Below are 22,411 nucleotides of genomic sequence, written 5' to 3'. Positions count from 1 at the left end.
GAGAATGTCAACTGCTAAATCTAAGTGAAGGGCATGCAGGTATTCATTGTATTATTCTTTCAACTTTTATGAATGTATGAACATTTGCAAAATAAAAAAGATGTGGAGGAGGGAGAAAAACAAAAACCAGTATGCACTGAGGTCTGAGGTGAAGGTCTTAGGAGCATCAGTTCTCTGTTGGGATCAAGGTTGCTGGGACAGAGCTTGACCCCTGTCAACTGCTAAAACAATCCAGGACAATCCAACAGTAGAGCCGAATTTCGATTACCTTGGTCCTGAGCTTCACAGCCCTTTGGCAGAGGAAATCCTGTCGACACTGAGGTGTAACCACAAGACTGGCCCAAACTGACCCTATTCTGTTGGTAACAGGAGGTACAGCAGAGCCAAAACTGAAAGTCATGCACAAAGGAGGAAAATCATAACTCGGAACCAACGTTTCCTCCCTGTGGAGCCAAGAAGACAGGGACATGACCGGAGCTTGAGGGGCGGAACGCTTTCAGAAAGGAAGGGTCCATCATCCTGGAAGATCTGGTGCTGAAACCTGCCATTCCACACCTTACCATAAATGGCCAAGTTGAAAGCCCTCCTATCGAAACCAGTCCGCCAGCACGTCTGTGTGCCAACCTGTCCTCCCTAACCCATCGAGTTTGACCTAAGCCCACATGTGGGAGACACATTTGAGCCGTGCCTCCGGTCTCCTTGGCCGTCGACCTTGAAATAATAAAGCCTTCTCTTTTCTCAAAAACTGGTGCTATAGTATTGGCTTCTACTGCGCCAGGCAACGGGCCCATTGCTCGAAACGCGCGTGGTGGATGGAAGCTCCGTGAAGTGCGAACCCCTGCCCGCAAGGGCTGCTGTTAAGTTCGCTGAAGAGTAGCACATACTTGGCGTTTGCCTGGTGCGTGGCAATTACGGAATTATCGCCACATCCTCCCGGCCTCCGCTTCCAACAGCGCGGGCCAGGCACTCGCTTCAAGCCCACTCCCCAACCTTAAGCCTTCCCCGCCGCCCCCCCGCAGCCCCCAGCTCCGCCCTGTGGAGAAGCCTCTTGAGAGTCTGGGCCCGGCCATGCGCCCAATGGACTACGCGGACCTGACCTTCGGGAGTGGGGCCAGCGGAAGGTGGACTAGGCGCCAGCCTTCCCCTCCCCTGACACCGCTCCAAACCAGCCCCACCCTCCCTACCGCGGCTGTCAGGTCCTGGGCTGTGCCCGAAGCCTCCACACGGGTGTGGCCCGCCCCTCTCCCCCAGGTGCGCGGTGTAAACACACCAAAAAGCAAACACCAGGGCGAGTGGGCGACGGAGGCGTTCGCTGTTCAGTGACGCCCCCTGTCGGGAGCACGCCGGGCCGGACACAACGAAGAGGGGCTGCGCCGCGCACCTCGCAGCACTCGGCCTCCTAAATGGGAGGAATAACCTCACGCAAGTCATCAAACAAGAGGACTTCAGTGTCGCAACGAAGGAAGAGAAAGGGCCCCTGAGAAGGCGACATTCGCACTGCAGCGGCGCAGGGACCAGCCAGGCGGCTGAGGGCAAGGTCGTTCCCAGCAGCGGGAACCGCAAGGGCAAAGACTCGGAGGGGGGAACCAGCTCGAGTTCCAGGACGGCCGAAGCCAGCGCAAGTCGAGGAGGGACTGCGGGGCCAGTAGGGGTGTCCTCCACAGGGCGACGGCGGCAGGAGCTCGGGAACCGGGACTGCCAACGGCCAAGGCTCGGCTGTGGGCTGTAGACTCCGCGCCCGGAAGTGCGGCCAGGGAGCCGGCCGGGCCCATTGCCCAGAGCTGTTCGGCCCCTCTAGGGATCGCGGAGGTCTGGCTCTCAGTGGCTCCTGAGAGCTCCCTGCAGTCGGTCACCGAGGAAGGCTTCGGGCGGGCAGGCGGGCCAAATGACGTAAACATGCGTTGCCTTCCAGGATTGGCGAACTCGGCTGTGGGGGCGGGAACTGAGGGGCAGGAGCCCCCAGGGATTGGCGGCTGCGCAGACGGGGCGGGGCAGCCCTTTGTCTGAAGGTGCTGCAGGATGCCGTTCCTTCGCGCGTGAGGCTGCGGCGCTGACGGTGAGTGGGGGTCGCGTGTCGTCGCCAGCCAGGACCCTCTCCCATCACGGACACCCGAGCTGGTGCGTCCTCCACACGAATCGTGGACTCTTCCCCGCGAGCACGCACTGCCTCCTGCGTTTACGCTGGTCCCCTCCCCTCACGGACGCGCGGCGGCCTCCTCCCCAGGGCCAAGGCCGCGCCCTCTCCCCCGTTCGGGGTTCCCACCCTTCCCCTCGTCGGCCTTGGACCCCCTCAGGCCCTCCCGCACCCCCGTCCGCCTTGGACGGCCTCGGTCCCTTCCCCGCCCCTCCCCCCTAGGGCCCCCTCAGACCGGCGTCCCTCCCACCTTGGATCGCCTCAGATCTCCGGCGTTCCTCCCCTCGTGCCCTCCCGCGCGTTTTCTACCGGGCGCCGTGCCTAGGGCCAGGATGGCCGGAGTCCTAGGGGCGCAGTCTGGAGCCCCGGGCCGCTCTTCTTGCCGCGCTTCTCGGGGTCTCGTGTCCCCTGGGATGGGCCCGGAAAGGGGTGGGGAACTTCCCCAAAATATAAAAATGGAGGTTTTTTCTGTTTTATGCACATCCTGAGGAGCCCCATGAAGACCCCGGCGGCGCACCGGGAGCGCCACTTTATTTAGCTATAAAAAGTCTTCCCGCGTCAAGACGAAAACGAGCTGCTTTCGTCTCAGCAGTTGATCGAGTGTGCTACTTGCTGGGTGTCTTATCCTCTCCCCATTTTGCTATCGATGCTGTCTTTTCTGTTACTGTGTCAGAGTCCTGTTTTAATGAATGAGCCCAACTCTGCAACACAGCAAATATTTTCCTTGTTGTTTATTGGCTTAATTTTAAAATTGAAAATAATATGCAATACTTCTTCTAATGCAGGCATGTCAGAAATATATAAAAGTCATCCCCCCCAACACTCTGCCAGTGTGTGAAGAGGCAGGAACTGTGAACAGTTTCAGAATTTTTGAATGCAGTTAGAGCTCTAGGCACGCGCGCACACCCTTTTTTCTGTCATCAAAGGGAAGCTGGTGTCGTTTGATTAACACCAGGGGCGGCAGGGGGCGCTCCAGTCGTCCTCCGCCGGGTGGCTACTCGTAGATTTTTCAGTTCGTACATGTCTTCTGGACATAGGTTTCTCTGTCCGGTGGACTCTACGAAGTGGGTAAGGGTGGGAGATTGCCATTGACATTCCCGCCCTGGACTGGGCTCTGGTCCTGTGGGCTTGACAGGTCACTGCATTCCTGCCAGGTCGACGTTTTTCGTTTATTGGTGAGATTGAAATCCCTTCATTTGTGTTTTCGCCGTTTGTATTTCTTTGTGATTTGCCAGCTCATATTTTTTTCCACGTATGTTGAAAACATACTTCTCAGTTTGTCTTTTGACTCTGATTATGGTGTTTGGTACTGGTTTGGGCTTTTTCAAAATAGAAAATTTAAAATTTTTAAGAGTCAAATATTTTGCCTTAAGGCATTTTGCGCTTTGTGCTGTGTTTTAAAGGGCTTTCCCCACTCCAAGATTATTTTTAAAATAAACTCTTGTTTTTCAGTGGTACTTGTAAAATGTTGGATACGTCTGGAATTTATTTTATTGTGGGGTGAGTTTGGAATCCAGCTTTTGGAATTCCTTTTTTCCCCTAAATCATAGCCATCTCTAACACCATTGATCTTCCCATTGATTTGAAAAACCACTTTTGTCATATACTAAATTGTTGCATGCCTTTAGGTCCATTTTTGGAGTTTGGTAGCTTTGATGCGCATATGATTTTGATTTATAAGCTGCAGATCTATGGATCTCTGCTTTTTGCTTTTGGTATTTTGCTTAGAACAGCCCTTCCCACATGAAATAATAAAAATATACCTGTATTTTTATTAAAGTTCTTTTTTATTGAATATAATAATTACACACATTTATGGGATACATGTGATATTTTGATACAAGGATAGCATACAATGTATAATGATCAAATCAGGGTAATTAGGATATCTGTCACCTCAAACATCATTTTTTGTGTTGGAAACATTTCACATCTCTTCTTCTGGTTGTTTTGAAATATACAATAAATTACTAACTATAGTCATCTTACCGTGGTATCAAACACTGGAACTTATTCATTATATCTGACTGTATGTTTGTAGTCATTAACCCACCTCTATTCATCTCATACGTCCCCCCAACCCCACCCTTCCCATCCTCTGGTAACCATCATTCTACCCTCTACCTCCATGAGACCAACTTTTTTAACTCACACATACGAGTGAAAACATGCAATATTTGTCTTTCTGTACCTGGCTTATTTCAATTAATATAATGACCTCCAGTTCCACCCCTGTTGCTGCAAATGACATAATTTCCTTATTTTTATAGTTGAATCATATTCCATTGTGTATATATACCACATTTTCTGTATCCATTTATTTGATGTACATTTCGGTTGATTCCATATCTTAGCTATTGTGAATAGTGCTGCAGTCAACATGTATGTTCAGATATCTTTTTGATATACTGACTTCCTTTCTTTTGGGTATATAACAAGCAGTGGAATTGCTGGGTCATATAGTGGGTCTTTTTAGTTTTTTTCATATGCCTGTTGGCCATACATATTGTCTTTTTTTGATAAATTACTCGGATCATTTACCTGTTTTTAAATCAGATAGTTGTTTCTTTCTATTGAATTTTGACTCCCTTCTGCATTCTGGTTATTAATCCCTTATCGGATGGATAGTTTGTAAATATTTTCTCCCATTCTGTGTGTTGTTTCTTCACTCTGCTGATTTCCTTTCCTGTACAGAAGCTTTTTAGTTGATGTAATTCTGTTTGTCTAGTTTGCTTTTGTTCCTGTGCTTTTGAGGTCTTACCCAAAAAATATTTTCCCAGATGAGTGTCCTCAAGTGTTTCCTTGATGTTTTATAGTTTTCTTTATAGGGATCCTATGCATTTCTAAGGTTTAATCTTGTTTCTTGTTGCTATTTGTTGAACAGATTTTTTTCCCTTCATATTTTCTGACTAGGTGTTACTGGTATATAAGAAAGCTATCAATTTGGTTGTTTGTTTTTTGTTTGTTTTGTTTGTTTATTTGCTTTTTGTCTTTTGAGATGGAGTCTCACTCTGTTGCCCAGGCTGGAGTGCAATGGCGCGATCTTGGCTCACTGCAAACTCCACCTCCCGGGTTCAAGCAATTCTCATGCCTCAGCCTCAGGAGGAGCTGGAATTACAGGCACGTGCCACCACACCCGGCTAATTTTTGTATTTTTAGTAGAGGTGGGGTTTCCCCATGTCACCCAGGCTGGTCTTGAATTCCTGACTGTTGGGATCAAGCCCCCCAAAATCTGGCCATAAACTGGCCCCAAAACTGGCCATAAACAAAATCTCTGTAGCACTGTGAAATGTTCATGATGGCCATAATGCCCACGCTGGAAGGTTGTGGTTGTGGGTTTACCAGAATGAGGGCAAGGAACACCTGGCCGCCCCAGGGCAGAAAACCCCTTAAAGGCATTCTTGAGCCACAAACAATAGCATAAGCGATCTGTGCCTTAAGGACATGCTCCTACTACAGTTAACTAGCCCAAGCTATTCCTTTAATTCAGCCCATCCCTTCGTTTCCCATAAGGGATACTTTTAGTTAAATTAGTATCTATAGAAACAATGTTAATGACTGGCTTGCTGTTAATAAATACGTGGGTAAATCTCTGTTCGGGGCTCTCAGCTCTGAAGGCTGTGAGACCCCTGATTTCCCACTTCACACCTCTATATTTCTGTGTGTGTGTCTTTAATTCCTCTAGCACCGCTGAGTTAGGGTCTCCCCGACCAAGCTGGTCTCGGCACCTGACCTCAGGTGATCTGCCCACCTTGGCCTCCCAAAGTGCTGGGATTACAGGCATGAGCCACTGTGCCCAACCAGAAAGCTATCAATTTCGATACATATTTCTGATCGTTAATTCTGGAAAGGTTGCAGGTTAGGGTTAGTTTAGGTTAGTTAGGGTTAGTTTAGATTAGGTCAAGTTTAGCAGTGTTTCACCTTGTGCTCACAGGTGGCTCAGAAGCTGCCTCTCTTGAAAGGGCTTTCACCCTAGCGGGTAGGGGCTCCTTGGTGATGAAGAGGGAGCAGTGCTTGTTAGCAGAAAGTCCAGGGAGTGAGGATGATGAGGAGCAGGAGAAGGCGGTGGCTCTGGAGGAGATCCTGGCAGCTCACCCCAGATCAGGAGACTCCAAATGTGCCTGTCCCAGTGTGTGACCATGTGCAGGGTCCTCTGGAATGACAGGCACACTGCTTTGTCACATCATGACAGTCAGGAATTCCAAAAAGAGTGATAGGAATGTCTCACTGCGATGTGGCTTTTGATCACCTAAAGAAAACTGGAAAGCCAATTGCTGCTAATAACATTGATCTATTGTTTTTGTTTTGGATTATTCCTTAGGGAAATTTTCAAGATTGAAATTCCTGAGTTTGAAAAATGAACTCCTCATGCTGCCACCTTTGTAACCAGTGGGTGGGAGGGATCATTGCTCAACCAGTACCGTGAGTGGGTGTTCTCTATATTGCCCATTTGTTAGCTGTTGGCATGGCCTCAAGAGGGGGCTCCTCAAACTCCACTTCCAGTATTCTGTGGCGGTGATCTCCAGCCTGTCCCAGCCCCTGGCCCTGGAGCCTGGCATCTATAGAGGACTCGTGATGAGCCTGTCTTTTAATTTTTAAAAACTGTCCACATCATCCTCCTTCCCTGCCTGAACTGTGTTCTCATGGAGCGAAGCTTGGAGTTGGACGTCAGAATCCCGCGAAGTGTGGATGGAGTGTGTTGTTAAAAGCCAGTTTCTGGCACCCCAGATAGCTCTTATGTTTTCCTGTCTTGAGTATGCAAGGTTTAGGTTGAGGTCCATGGTGTTTGCCTGGCCTGGTATCCTGTTACAGGCTTGTTCCAGGAAACTGAAACCTTTATTTGCCATAGTGTAAGTAAGGAAAAAATTTAAACTAGTTAATACCACTTTTAAAATGTATTTTGTTCATATATTTTTTTTATTTTTATTTATTTATTTATTTATCTATTTTGAGATAGGGATTCATTTTGTTGCCCAGGGTGGAGTGTAGTGGCGCAGTTACAGCTTACTGCAGTCTTGACCTCCGGACTGGACTCAAGCAATCTTCCCATCTCAGCCTCCAGAGTACCTAGGTCTACAGACCAGCTAATTTTTAAAATTTTTTTATACAGACAGGGTCTCACTATATTGTCCAGGGTGTTCTTGAACTCCTGAACTCAAGTGATTCTCCCACCTTGGCCTCCCAAAGTACTGGGATTATAGGTGTGAGTCACCATGCCCAGCCATTTTTGTTTATTTATTACCAGAACACAATCAGACTTTGTGATAGGAATTTTTTTTTTTTTTTTTGAGACACAGTCTTGCTCTGTCGCGCAGGCTGGAGTGCAATGGCACAATCTCGGCTCACTGCAACCTCTGCCTCCCAGGTTCAAGGTATTTTCTTGCCTCAGCCTCCTGAGTAGCTGGGATTACAGGTGCCCACCATGCCTGGCTAATTTTTTGTATTTTTAGTAGAGACGGGGTTTCACTATGTTGGCCAGGCTGGTCTCGAACTCCTGACCTTGTGATCCACCTGCCTCGGCCTCCCAAAGTGCTGGGATTACAGGTATGAGCCGCTGCGCCCGGCTGATTTTTTTTTAATTAGCAATATGTGATGGTCATCTTTCAATAGAGACCTGATACTGCATTTTGTGTTTATGCTTTTCTAAGACTCACCCCAGGTGGCAGTCTTTCCCTTTCACTTCTCCTTGCCTCACACTTGTTGACAGCCTGGTATTGTCCTTTGGAGTTTTTCCTCTGTGTGTTAATCAAATAGATAATAACACCTTATCCAGCAGCATCCTCCTCTGAGCCAAGCCTGTTCTCAGCGCTCTCCTCTCACCAACCACATGATCTCCAGGCCTTCAAAGGAGTGTGTCATCTGGATTTATAGGTGGGGCCTCAAAGCAGCTGGCCCAAGTGAGGCAGGTGAACCAGTCCCAGGTCCTTGTGACACACATACCCTTCATGGGCTCGGGGTCATAGTTTACAAAATGAGATTGTCCCCTGCATGCTGACCCCATGCTGCATTTTCACTCACCCATCTGGTGACCTGACACAACATACATCTTTCTCTTTAGCAGGTGTGTAACTTGTATGTGGAAGGACCAACATAGCATTTGCCTCAGCAACATCCTTGAGTCTGCACCCTCACCCACATCCGTTCTTATAAGGTACCCACTATCCAAGGGCCAGTCTGATTTGCCTAAATACTGCTAGGTGGCCTTCTTAAGAGTATGAGAAACTCCACTTTCCCACGCCTGCCAGTGGAAAGTGTTGACTCCATACTTGGCTATTACAAATGGCATATAGTATGAGCTCATTGGTCTTCATTCATTTATTCAACAAACAGGCCGGGTGTGGTGGCTCAGGCCTGTAATCTTGACACTTTCAGAGGCCAAGGAGGGAGGATCCCTTGAGCCCAGGAGTTCAAGATCAGTCTGGGCAACATAGCAAGACCTCGTCTCTACCAAAAAAAAAAAATTAAGAAATTATCCAGGCATGGTGGTGTGACCTGTATTCCTAGCTACTTGGGAGGCTGAAGTGGAAGGATCACCTGAGCCCAGGAGTTGGAGGCTGCATTGAGCTGTGATTGAGCCACTGTACCCCAGCCTGGACTACAAAGTGAGACCCTGTCTCTGAGAAATTAATTAAAAATTTTAAAAAGTACATTGCCTAGCAATTTGTAATCGTTAGCCTAGAAGTAATTTAAAAAAAAAAAGGTCGACCACTGATTACTCTGTTGGGCCTGCTTCTTGGTCTGCTGGTGCAGGAGAAAGGGATAGGATGAGAGCTGGGTGAGGCCAGGGCTGCTGTGGTGGGTGGGGCAGAGGTCTCTAAGAGATGGTTGGGGAGCACAGGCCAAGGGATAAAGGGCTGCAGGGCTCTAAGGAAAATCACAAAGTTTGGGGCAGGCCCATAGGAGCCAGTGGGGTCCTGGGAGGACCTTGAGCAGAGGACAGTCACTGTGTTCTCACAGGAAGGTAGATGGAGGGGCTGGGCTGACAGACTGTGCTGGGAGCTGCTGAACATCTAGGGGTGGTTGTCATGGGGCAGGGAGGGCGAGATGGGCAACATGGTCAGGTTCTAGATGTGCTTGGAAGGTGAATTAGAAGTGTGAGAGTGAAGAAGGAAGGAGGCTTATGTACAGGTTCACAGACCAAGCTGGGGGTAGAAATGATGGTAGAGAGGGTGCTTGGTTTGGGATGTTAAGTGTTTGAGATGCTATGAGACACCCATATTGAAATGTTGAGTCAGAGGGAAGGGGGATCACCAGCTCAAGTGTACCAAAAGAGCTACTGGGCTCAACTGACTTTTCAGACTCACAGGACAACCATGCCTAGCAGCAGGTTCTTGGAAAAGCTGGCCAGCATCATCCAGCAGCCATCCAGGGAGTACTGAGGTGCATAAACACAGGATGCAGGTAGGAGGAGGAGTTAGCCTAGTCAAAAGCCTCGTGGTCATACAAGCCAGCACCTCCTGTGTCAGGAGAACTGGCTGCAAGACCTGCTAGGGAGGCCCTGAATGTACTTCCTGTGGTTGTTCATCATTGAGTCGCAGCCCAGGTGTGGTTGGACCGTAGAGAGAATGACCATCCACCTCTGCCAGGTTTCCAGGGGACCAGAGCTGTGCATTCACCAAAGGTCAAATTCGCATGCAGGGCTAGGAGCAGTGACTCACGCCTGTAATTCCAGCACTTTGGGAGGCCGAGAGGGGCAGATCACTTGAGCTCAGGGGTTCGAGACCAGCCTGGGAAACATGGTGAAACCCCGTACCTACAAAAAGTACAAAAATTAGCTGGGCATGGAGGCAGATGCCTGTAGTCCCAGCTACTCAGGAGGCTAAGGTAGGAGGATCGCTTGAGCCTGGGAGATGGAGGTTGCAGTGAGCCGAGATCATGCCACTGCACTCCAGCCTGGGTGACAGAGTGAGATTCTGTTTCAAAATAAAGAAATGACAGATCTGTGCGCTGGTGGGTGACCCATGGAAAGGGTCAGGGTGTGGCAGGAGAGAAGGCACTTCTGCCCTTGAGGGTGGGCAGATGTCAGACAGGGGGACCAGGAGCACATGAGGCCACTGTTAATGCTCATACTTGGTCTTCGTCTTAATCCAAAATTGGTTATTGTTGGGCTGGGCGCAGTGGCTCATGCCTGTAATCCCAGCACTTTGGGAGGCCAAGGCAGGTGGATCACCTGAGGTCGGGAGTTCGAGACCAGCCAGACCAAGATGGCGAAAATCCATCTTTACTAAAAATATTTTAAAAATTAGCTGTGCGTGGTGGTGGGTGCTTGTAATCCCAGCTACTCGGGAGGCTGAGGCAGGAAAATTGCTTGAACCTGGGAGGCAGGGGTTGCAGTGAGCCAAGATCACGCCATTGCATCCCAGCCTGGGCGACAGAGCAAGACTTCGTCTCAAAAAAAAAAAAAAATTGGTGGCCGGACACGGTGGCTCACGCCTGTAATCCCAGCACTTTGGGAGGCCGAGGCAGGTGGATCACCTGAGGTCGGGGGTTCAAGACCAGCCTGACCAACATGGAAAAACCCCGTCTCTACTAAAAATACAAAAAAAATCAGCTGGGCATGGTCGCGCATGCCTGTAATCCCAGCTACTTGGGAGGCTGAGACAGGAGAATCCCTTGAACCCAGGAGGTGGAGGTTGCAGTGAGCCGAGATCTCGCCATTGCATTCCAGCCTGGACAACAAGAGTGAAACTCTGTCTCAAAAAAAACAAAAAAAATGGTTATTGATGTATCCCATCTGGGTACACACAAGTTACTAAAGGAACCACTGATTTCCTGCTGAACTAAAATGTACCATTTTTGTTATCTTCCAATTTCCCACATACCTATCTGGCTTCATCTGTTCCCTCTGTCGACAACTTGCTGGTTTAATTACAGTGGCTTCCTACCCACCCTTGGCTCTGATTCCTGGCAAGGCAGGCCCCACCCTCTGTTCTTTCCAGTTAAATTCTTGGCTATGCTCTAGCATCCATTCTTCTTATGAATTCTCAAGTAGTTTTAGTCATTCCTTTAAAAGACTTCTGTTGGAATTCTAATTAGAGTTGCATTGCGCTAACACAGAAATGTGCTCACACACACATTTGGAGGGAATGGGCATTTTTGGAGAACAGCAGCACAGGGGAGGGTTGAAAGTCAGTCTCTTTCCAACCATGTTTCCCTGTCCTGTTCTTCAGAGGCAGGCAGTTAGTTTATTGTGTATCTTCCTGAAAGTTGTCTGTGCAAATATGTACATATATCTGATGTGTGTTTTCTTTGTTTTGTTTTGAGACAGAGTCTCAGCTGAGATGATCTCAGCTCACTGCAGCCTCCGCCTCCTGGGTTCAAGTGATTCTCCTGCCTTAGCCTCCTGAGTAGTTGGGATTACAGGCACCCGCCACCACACCCAGCTGATTTTTGTTTTTGTTTTCGTTTTTGTTTTGAGATGGAGTTTTGCTCTTGGTTGCCCAGGCTGGAGTGCAATGGTGTGATCTTGGCTCATCACAACCTCCATCTCCCGAGTTCAAGCAATTCTCTTGCCTCAGCCTCCTGAGTAGCTGGGACTACAGGCATGCACCACCACACCTGGCTAATTTTGTGTTTTTAGTAGAGACGGGGTTTCCCCATGTTGGTCGTGGCTGGTCTCGAACTCCCAACCTCGGATGATCCACCTGCCTCGGCCTCCCAAAGTGCTGGGATTACAGGCGTAAGCCACTGCACCCGGCCTGATTTTTGTATTTTTAGTAGAGACGGGGTTTCAACATGTTGGCCAGGCTGGTCTCAAACTCCTGACCTCAGGTGATGTGCCTGCCTCGCCCTCCCAAAGTGCTGAGATTACAGGTATGAGCCACCACGCCCACCTATATCTGATGTTTTATAAACACTGGGATTATGATGTCCCTTGACTTCTGCCTTCAGCCCTGACACCTATTTTGTCACTCTTAAAGCACCCTGTTTGTTGTGGTGCCCATCTGAGCCAAGCATGTGAGGGGGTTGGTTGCTTTCTTATACCACGTTTTTCTGGAGTGATCTACCACCTTTGGTCACCTGGTTGGTTTCTGTATCCCTGTCACAGACTCTTCTTTTTGATGCTCCAGAAGACTGTGAACCCTATCCTGTACAGGACCAAATGTGTCAGGAAAGCTCTTGCCCTGCTCCCCCTTTTTCCCAGCCATTTGGGTTTATGTCAGATACCCTTGCTTACCTTGTCCTGTTACGTTCCAGCACCAGCCCCACTACCCCAAGCATCCCCTTCTCACTTGATGACGTCTTCCTTCAGCTGCTCAGACCAGATCCCTAGGCCGCTGTTGACTCAGTTTGTCCAGAACTGACCACTTCTCATGCCTCCCCTTCAAATACCTGGTTGAACCTGGTGCCACATTGGGGCACTAGGGCTGCCTAAGGGTGGGGTGAGGGGAGTCTTATTGTCACCCTGGTAGCCAAGGCTTTCTTAGTTGGGAGGGTGTTTGGGGGAAGCAGCTTGGCCTGATGCCTGTATCCCCCACATGACTTGGGGACAGTCTGGTACTTGTGTGAGTGCCTCAGGTATAGAACACACAGAGCCTTGGTGAGCTGGTATCCTTGTGTATGGCAGGACCATGGGCCGGGACCAGGGTGCAGCAAGTGCCTTGCACCTGGGGTTCAGAGAGCCCAGTACTAGCTGGGCAGGCCCAGGAACTGTGTGTTCAGGGCCTGGACAGGCTCCTGAACCATAGGGTCAGAGTTCATGGGGGAGGCAAGGCAGACCAAGGCTGCAACAGTAGCAGCTCCTTGCACCTGACCTCAGTGTGCCCCTCACTGACTCTGAATGAGGCCCAGGGATCCCCTGAGGGCCCCCTAGGAAGTTACGGTCTCAAGGCCATGCCCCTCACTTGCCCCCTCCTCTTCCTCAGCCCCACAGGCTCCTTCAATTTCCGTGATCCTCAGAGGCCCCAGGAGACCAGGTGATGGCAGCAGCCAGGCTCCTGCCAGTGCCGGCAGGACCCCAGGTAAGCTGTCCCCAGTGCTTATGCAGTGTCCCCAGCCAGAGCCCTGTGGTTCCTTCCATGCCCCATAGAGCTCCTGAGAGCAGCCAGAGCATCACAACATCCCCTGAACTCTGCGGCCCCTTCCAATTACCCACCTCAGCTCACAGAGCCCCCCATTGCCAACTGCTCATGTCACATGTCACATGCACCCACTCCCCATCACAGAGGTCAGGATGTGGTCTTACCTGCAGCAGCCCCTGTCGTTCCAGGCCAAGTTGACCTTCGAGGATGTGGCTGTGCTCCTCTCCCAGGATGAATGGGACCGCCTGTGCCCTGCTCAGAGGGGCCTCTACAGAAATGTGATGATGGAAACCTATGGGAATGTAGTCTCATTGGGTAAGCCACCTTAGCAGGCCTTGTCTGTGTATCTGTGTAATGGACTGCAGGGGGCTTCTCAGTGTATGGGGCCTCGGACAGGCTGGTCCTGGAGGTTTGCTCTCATCACCTCTCTGGGTGCTCAGCTCCAGCAGAAGGTCAGTCCTGTCCATTTTCATATCCCCACAAGTGGCTTGGGCACGGGGAGGGGGCTCTGTAAATGTTGTATAAACAAAGACTTCCCTCCCCACGAGCAGGACTTCCAGGATCCAAGCCTGACATAATCTCCCAGCTGGAGCGAGGGGAAGATCCCTGGGTCCTGGACAGGAAGGGGGCTAAGAAGAGCCAGGGCCTGTGGAGTGACTACTCAGGTGAGTGAGGAGAGCTGGCCCCTCCCTCACTGAGGGATAAACAGGTCCTGAGCAAAGCTGTGGACCTAGTTCATACTGAGCCAATGACTGGAGTGGCTTCCACCTGGGGTAAAACCTTATCTGGCCTTATCTGGCAAAGGAGTCTATGGACTGGGGGTTGCTGAATCAGGTGGCAGCCCATGGCTGGAAGTGAGCATAGCAGTGAGTTTCAACAAGCTGATGTGCAGAGCCATGTAGAGGAAGTTAGGGCATGGCTGCAGTGATTCTGTCCCTGACCAGAGGGACTGGTTAGCCAGATTTGGTCCTAATAGGCCATTCAGGTTTTGAGAGTTACCTGATGATTTAGAAAATAACAAAGCATCCTAAATGTGGAAAGGAAGTGTCTCAACCTGACACTTAAGGTGAAGTGCTGAAAGCACACTGTTTCATCTCAAGAACAAGACAAAGGAGCCCGCCATCCCCGTGTCCATATAATGTTGTACTGGGCATCCCATGTATGAAATAAGGCAAGACCGGCCGGGCGCGGTGGCTCAAGCCTGTAATCCCAGCACTTTGGGAGACCGAGGTGGGTGGATCACGAGGTCAGGAGATCGAGACCATCCTGGCTAACACGGTGAAACCCTGTCTCTAATAAAAATACAAAAAATTAGCCGGGCGTGGTGGCACGCACCTGTAGTCCCAGCTACTCCTGGGTTCATGGCGTGAACCCGGGAGGCGGAGGTTGCAGTGAGCCGAGATCGCTCCACTGCACTCCAGCCTGGGGGACAGAGCGTGAGACTCTCTCAAAAAATAAAAATAAAAATAAAGCAAAACCAAAGCTATAAGAATTGGAAAGAAAAAAGCATTGTTTGCAGTTTATGTGATTGTCAACCTGGAAAATGACTGATTAAAATTCACAAGGGAAATTACCAGTTTTGCTGGATACAAATTTTTTTTTTTTTTTTTTTTTGGAGACAGTCTTGCTCTGTCGCCCAGGCTGGAATGCAGTGGCACGAGTCTCGGCTCACTGCAAGCTCTGCCGTCTGGGTTCAAGCAATTCTTATGCCTCAGCTTCTCGAATAGCTGGGATTACAGGTCCACGCCCCTATGCCCAGCTAATTTTTGTATTTTCAGTAGAGACAGGATTTCATCATGTTGGCCAGGCTAATCTCAAACTCCTGACCTCAAGTGATCCACCTGCCTCAGCCTCCCAAAGTGCTGGTATTACAGGCATGAGCCACTGCACCTGGCCAGAAATGTTTTATTTATATTTGTCAGCAACCAGCAAAGGTGTAATATTTTAAAAGATAACATTTATAGTAGCATCAGGAATATAAAGTATCCAAGAATTAATCTAACAGAAGATGTACAAGACCTTTAGATGGAGAAAATTATAAAAGGAAAGATGGTACATAGATCCAACCCTGAAGTTCATGTTTGTGGTTGCTTAAGGCAAAGAACCTCTGACTTCAGTAAGGTGACATCTGAGTCTTAGGAAAACCTCAGTCAGCCTGTCCTGCCATAATATGCCCCACTTGGGGAGAGTAGGGACAGTTTGGGCAACACCTCCGTTGGCTGATCAGCTTCAGCATTTCAGATGTGGTGGTTTTCCCCTTGAAAGCTCCTCCTTATTTCTAAAGTAGCTTTATGTGGATAGGGCACCAGGTATTAAAGTCTACCTCTTACTGGCCTGCAAAATCAGATATCCTCAGAGGAACAAGGTACATGCCAGCCTTAGAGGAATTTAATTTTCCAGTGACTACACAAGAAGACACATCATCATGTCTTGGAAATCTTGCATAGAACTTCTGCTTACTGACTGCAGCTGTAGGAGGCAAGAAAACACAGGAGGGCATTTTGCTGCCACTGCCAAACCAATCCTGGGCTCCCTTGTGTCCAGCTATGTACTCGCCTGATGGAGAGCGTAAACGCCCTTTGAATTTGACACCACAGAGACTGTGAAGTTCTCTGGGAGATGAGAAGTTTTTTCATGGAAGCACCTGGTCACCTCACCTCTAACACAGGCCACAGAGGACAATGGGACTGAGTTTTAGATTACTGATGTGCGTAGAAGCAGAAGCCACCTGCCACAACCTGGATCACTGCCACTGGCATTAGAGCAAGTGAGGAGTAGAATATGCCTTTGTCTTGTCCTGGCAGTTCCTCAGGATGGATAAGTGTGTGCACCTGCCCAGCCCTGCCCCTGCTGTTTATAACTCAGTAAATTACATGTTGTCATAGCAACAAAAGGATTTTCCACTCTTTTTTTTTTTTTTGGAGAGAGACGGAGTCTCGCTCTGTCCCCCAGGCTGGAATGCAGTGGTGCGATCTCGGCTCACTGCAACCCCTTGCCTCCGGGGTTCAAGCGATTCTCCTGCCTCAGCTTCCCTAGTAGTGGGGACTACAGGCATGCACCACCAAGTCCAGCTAATTTTTGTATTTTTTAGTAGAGACGGGGTTTCACTATATGTTGGCCAGGCTGGTCTCAAACTTCTGACCTCAAGTGATCCACTCACCTTGGCCTCCCAAAGTACTGGGATTACAGATGTGAGCCACCATGCCTGGCCAGGATTTTCCACTCTTGAAGGGAGTATTTTGTTGTCACTTCAACTCGCTGTTTTTTTTCCAGACAACCTCAAATATGACCACACTACAGCCTGTACACAACAAGACAGTTTATCTTGTCCATGGGGTAAGTGTATGCCTGATCTTTTTAATTCAGTACAATCTCTGAAGGTGTTAATACTAATGTTTTACAAGAATGTAGAGGCTACTCAGGGTGCTATGAAGTGTGTTAAACAACTCACACAATTACTACAAAACACCAGGGAGGGGCTTTTTGTGTTTTTAGTTTTTAAAATATTTTTCCTTTTCTTGTGAGCCATAGTAGGCCTAGAGAGATTACTGGATTTTTATAATTAAACATTTATTTCAGTGAAATCACTTTGTTTCCTTTTATTTGTTCTGTCATGCTTAAAACATACTTCCCTACTTTATATTTAACAACTGAAACCATTATTCTAAAAGCAAGTGACTCTTGGCTGAAGTCCAGCTTCTGCACAGTATGGATGCAAGGTGCAGGCAAGTTTGGCCTTCACAGCAACTTGATTCTATCTCACAGTCATATGATGCTTTCATGCCATGGATGATTGAACGAGTAATCTCTTTTGCAGTTAGTTTAGTGTGTGTGTGTGTTTTCTTTTTTTCAGGCTGGAGTGCAGTGTAGAGACAGAGTCTTGCTATGTTGCCCAAGTAGGTCTCAAACTCCTGGGCTCAAGCAATCCTCCTGCCTCAGCCTCCCAACATGCTGGGATTACCGGCATGAGCCACTGTGCCTGGCCTGTGTTTTTATTATTAAAGACATCTTGTCCATCTTGTTACCCTGGCATCAGGTCAGAAGCCGCCCATTCAGGAAACTTTTTTTTTTTTTAGACAGGCTCTCACTCTGTTTCCCAGGCTGGAGTGCAGTGGCATAATCACAGCTCACCAGTCTCAACCTCCTGGGCTCAAGCAATCCTCCCACTACAGCTTCCCGAGAGTAGCTATAACCACAGGTGTACACCACCATGCCCAGCTAATTTTTGTAGAGACGGGGTTTCATCATGTTGCGCAAGCTGGTCTCGAACTCCTGGCCTCAAGTGATCCTCCCGCCTTGCCCTCCCAAAGTGCTGGGATTACAGACATGAGTCACCACACCTGGTGAAACTTCAGACAATAGAAATAATACTTTCCAGTGTAAATGAGTAACTATTTCTTTAGCCTATAGGCTTTTATTCCGTGAAGATGAGGCTTATACATTAAAAAAAAGAAAGAACTAAAACTTCTATCAGTTTAAAAAACACATAGCCAGCCTAGGCAAGATACTGAGACCCCACACTACAAAATAAAATTAAAAATTAGCCAGACATGATGGTGCATTCCTGTAATCCCAGCCACACAGAGGCTGAGATGGGAGGATTCCTTAGCCCAGGAGGTTGAGGTTGCAGTAAGCCATGATCACACCACTGCACTCCAGCCTGGGTGATAGAGTGAGACCCTGTCTCAAAAAAAAACCCACATAGAGTAACTTTCTAAAATGAGATATGTTAAAAATTGTATTAAACTGGGCCAGGGGCGGTGGCTCATGCCTGTAATCTCAGCACTTTGGGAGGCTGAGGCAGATGGACCACCTGAGGTCAGGAGTTTGAAACCAGGCTGGCCAACATAGTGAAACCCCATCTCTACTAAAAATACAAAAAATTATCTGGGCATGGTAGCACATGCCTGTAATCCCAGCTACTTGGGAGGCTGAGGCAGGAGAATCGCTTGAACCTGGGAGGCAGAGGTTGCGGTGAGCTGAGATCACACCATTGCACTCCAGCCTGGGCAACAAGAATGAAACTCTGTCTCAAAAAAATTTTATTAAACTGAAGACAGTGAATTTAAATTTTTTTCATTAAAAAAACTGTTAAATTCTCACTGTTTCAATTTGTCAATACACTTAATAAATAAATTCCTCTGAATAGAATAAAAAGATGCAGAAATACCCAAAAAGAAAAGTAGGCACAAATTTCTGCGTAGATTAGGAAAACCAAAGGGCCAATAAATAAGAAAACTGCTCAGCCTCATTATTCATCAGTAAAGTGGAAATCAAAACCACTGTGACATGATGTTACACCTTCAGAATGGAAAAAATGGAAAGATCTGACAATATAACATGTGGGTGAGGATGTAGAGCAGCTAATAGGGATGTAAATTCACATAGCCACTTTGGAAAAGTTTGGCATTATCCAATGAAATTGAAAACATGATCACATTCTAAGAGAATGGAGGTAAAAAACTGGAAAAAAAAAAAATTGAAAACATGAATTCCTATGTTCACCACTTCCCACTCTTGCACATGTATACAGCAAGGACATTTGTGTGTAAGCACCAGGAAACATAGGAGAATCTTCACAGAAGCATGCTTCATGATTTAAAAAAACATTTGAAAAGAATTCAGGACTGGGCACCATGGCTCATGCTTGTAATCCCAGCACTTTGGGAGGCCGAGGTGGGTAGATCATGAAGTCAGGAGTTTGAGGCCATCCTGGCCAACATGGTGAAACCCCGTCTCTACTGAAGATACAAAAAAATCAGCCGGCCATGGTGGCATGTGCCTGTAATCCCAGCCACTGGGGAGGCTGAGGCAGGAGAATCACTTCAACCCGGGAGGCAGAGGTTGCAGTGAGCCGAGCTCGTGCCATTGCATTCCAGCCTGGGCGACAGGGTAAGACTCCGTCTCAAAAAAAAGAATTATGTTCATAAACAGAATAGACATAAATAAACTATGGTATTTTAACTTAATGGAATATACTGCAGTGAAAATGATTAACTGCTGTACAACAACATGATAGATCTCAAAAACATAATGCTGACAGGAGAACAAGTTCCAGAAGACTGTGCTCCATGAAATTATAGAAGGCTCAGAAACACGCATAACTAAATAAAATAAAATAATGTTTAGAGCCAGGCACAATGGCTCATGCCTGTAATCCCAGCACTTTGGGAGGCAAAGGCGGGAGGATCATATGAGCCCCAAGGAGCTTGAGGCTGCAGTGGGCTATGATAGTAGCCACTGCACTCCAGCTTGGGTGACAGAGCGAGACTCCATCTAAAAAAAAAAACACTGTTGTCCTCAGCACTTCTTGCCTCCCACCCACTCACACACAATCAGCCTGCAGAGCGCTCGACCTGCTCCCAGAAGAGTCTCCACCCCTGCCTTTCCCGCCATCTGTGCTTCTGCTCCTGAAGCCCTCATCTGTGGCCTAAACTTGGCAGCAGATTCCCATCATGCCCCTCTGCACCTTCAGTCTTGTCCTTCCCTCCCCTCCTCCTGCCACTGCATTCTCCACATGAAATTATCTTCCACATGGGCAGGTCCGGTGGTTCACGCCTGTAATCCCAGCACTTTGGGAGGCCGAGGTGGGTGAATCACTTGAAGTCAAGAGTTCAAGACCAGTCTGGCCAACACAATAAAACCCCATCTCTACTAAAAATACAAAAATTAACCAGGCATGATGGTGTGCATCTGTAATCCCAGTTACTCAGGAGGCTCAGACACGAAAATCACTTGAACCCAGGAGGTGGGGGTTGCAGTGAACTGAGATTGCGCCACTGCACTCCAGCCTGGATAACAGAGCAAGCCTTCTTCTCAAAAAAAAAAAAAAAAAATTATTTTCCACAAAGAGGTGACAGCATCACCACCCCTACCTCATGTACAAGTCTGTTGGCCTCCAGATGGCACCCCCCAACTTGCTCACAAGAGCTTACACCTCTCCCTGCCTGCCCAAGTGCTGCTGTCTGCCCCACAGGGCACCCACATTGTGCGGGCCTGCATTTCAGCTCTGTCCACATGAGGACCCCTGGGAGGGCAGGGCTCAGGCAGGGCTGTTTCCCTGCTGTTCTGTGGACTCCACACAGGGGTGTGACCTCAAACTGGAGTTTACACCTTTCTCTTAAACCTTGCCTTGGCACATTCCTGTTTGGAAACATTATCTTCTGATATCTAGTTGTTTGACACAGTTATGGTGGTTCTGTTCTTCTCTAGCTCACACCGACATGTGCATTGAGGGATTTTGCACCTTCATCAGCAAGGCCAGTTTCAGGGTTGCACTAGCTCTTCAGTTTTGAATAGTGTTAACATTTTCATTTTGGATTTGTTCTTTCAGAATGTGAAACCAAGGGAGAGAGTCAAAATACAGACTTCAGTCCGAAGCCATTAATTTCAGAGCAAACATTGATTCTGGGGAAAACACCCTTGGGGAGGATTGATCAAGAAAATAATGAAACAAAGCGAAGCTTCTGTCTGAGTCCAAACTCTGTTGACCACCATGAAGTTCAGGTCTTAAGCCAAAGCATGCCACTCACTCCGCACCAGGCAGTGCCTAGTGGAGAGAGGCCCTACATGTGTGTTGAGTGTGGGAAGTGCTTTGGCCGGAGTTCCCACCTCCTTCAGCATCAGCGTATCCACACTGGAGAGAAGCCCTATGTGTGCAGTGTATGTGGGAAGGCCTTCAGCCAGAGCTCAGTCCTTAGTAAACACAGGAGAATTCACACAGGTGAGAAGCCCTATGAGTGTAATGAGTGTGGAAAAGCCTTTAGAGTGAGCTCAGATCTTGCTCAGCATCACAAGATACATACAGGAGAGAAGCCTCACGAATGTCTTGAGTGTCGGAAAGCCTTCACTCAACTCTCGCATCTCATTCAGCACCAGCGGATCCACACGGGAGAAAGGCCGTATGTGTGTCCGTTGTGTGGGAAAGCCTTCAACCATAGCACTGTTCTGCGGAGCCACCAGAGGGTACACACTGGGGAGAAGCCTCACAGGTGCAATGAGTGTGGGAAAACCTTCAGTGTGAAGAGGACACTGCTGCAGCACCAGAGGATCCACACCGGGGAGAAGCCCTACACGTGCAGCGAGTGTGGGAAGGCCTTCAGCGACCGCTCAGTCCTCATTCAGCACCACAACGTGCACACTGGGGAGAAGCCCTATGAGTGCAGTGAGTGTGGGAAGACCTTCAGCCACCGCTCCACACTGATGAATCACGAGCGGATCCACACCGAGGAAAAGCCCTATGCATGCTACGAATGTGGGAAGGCCTTCGTTCAACACTCACACCTGATCCAGCACCAGAGAGTCCACACTGGGGAGAAGCCCTATGTGTGTGGTGAATGTGGGCACGCCTTCAGTGCACGCCGGTCTCTGATCCAGCATGAGAGAATCCACACAGGTGAAAAGCCCTTCCAGTGCACAGAATGTGGCAAAGCCTTCAGCCTGAAAGCAACTCTGATTGTGCACCTGAGGACCCACACGGGCGAGAAGCCCTATGAATGCAATAGCTGTGGGAAGGCCTTCAGCCAGTACTCAGTGCTCATCCAGCACCAGCGGATCCACACAGGTGAGAAGCCCTACGAGTGTGGGGAGTGTGGGCGTGCCTTCAACCAGCATGGCCACCTAATCCAGCACCAGAAAGTGCACAGAAAGTTGTGACCCATGGCTGACACAAGAATCCATTCTCACAGAAACTGCATGTGGAACCACAAGCAGCCTTCAGCCCAAGAGAAGTCTCTGCTAACTCTGTAGGAAGCCTTTCTTTGGCGATTCACTGTCTCAAAATAACTCCAGAAAGAAGCACTTAGCATGCTGTTCCTGTGGAAAAACTTCAGAGACTACCTGTTTTATTTTCCTCAACATCTTGAAGTTATATTGGAGAGTAATCATAAAATTGTAGAGAATTTTGGTAAAAACAGCCATAATTCTTTCTTTAACATTAGTTTATTTGAACTAAGGGAATTTAAGGCATAAGAACTTTTATCCCAATAAAATCTTACATTCCAAATAAAGTTCTTTTTCTAAGAACATTACATGCCCTTCCTAAATATCAATTAACCATACTAATTATTGCACTTAAAATTTGAAAGTTGGACTATTTTCAGTATTCTCTTAAAACACTAAAGTATGGATAAAGTGATATAAAAAGATATTTTCATCAAGTATGTAAAATGGATGGAAATCCTAAGTGTGTGGAAACACCTGTTTTGTATGAAACAAGGAAAAAGTCTAAAGATATATTAGTGAGAAATTACATAAA

General features: G+C 48.2%; 1 protein-coding gene across 10 annotated transcripts; it reads left to right on the top strand.

Annotated features, from left to right (window-relative positions):
- Window positions 1-354: 354 nt before the first annotated feature.
- On the top strand, window positions 355-22,181 carry ZNF250 (zinc finger protein 250). 10 transcript variants are annotated; one of them, XM_063669276.1, is made up of 7 exons: window positions 355-2,056; window positions 11,403-11,947; window positions 13,000-13,095; window positions 13,344-13,470; window positions 13,707-13,820; window positions 16,429-16,491; window positions 20,489-22,181. In XM_063669276.1, exons 3-7 carry the CDS (start codon window positions 13,054-13,056, stop codon window positions 21,808-21,810), a joined length of 1,668 nt encoding a protein of 555 aa, XP_063525346.1. In that variant the 5' UTR covers window positions 355-2,056; window positions 11,403-11,947; window positions 13,000-13,053; the 3' UTR covers window positions 21,811-22,181. The 10 variants fall into 10 exon arrangements, with proteins under 10 accessions (XP_063525346.1, XP_054355410.1, XP_054355405.1 ...); XM_063669275.1 differs by having other exon boundaries at window positions 1,785-2,056; window positions 13,329-13,470; XM_054499435.2 differs by lacking the exon at window positions 11,403-11,947.
- Window positions 22,182-22,411: the final 230 nt, after the last annotated feature.

This window comes from Pongo pygmaeus, chromosome 7 (genome assembly GCF_028885625.2).
Source record: "Pongo pygmaeus isolate AG05252 chromosome 7, NHGRI_mPonPyg2-v2.0_pri, whole genome shotgun sequence".
Taxonomy (NCBI): Eukaryota; Metazoa; Chordata; class Mammalia; order Primates; family Hominidae; genus Pongo; species Pongo pygmaeus.
The sequence above is the reverse complement of the archived record's forward strand: the minus strand, read 5'-3'. Positions and strand labels throughout refer to the sequence as shown.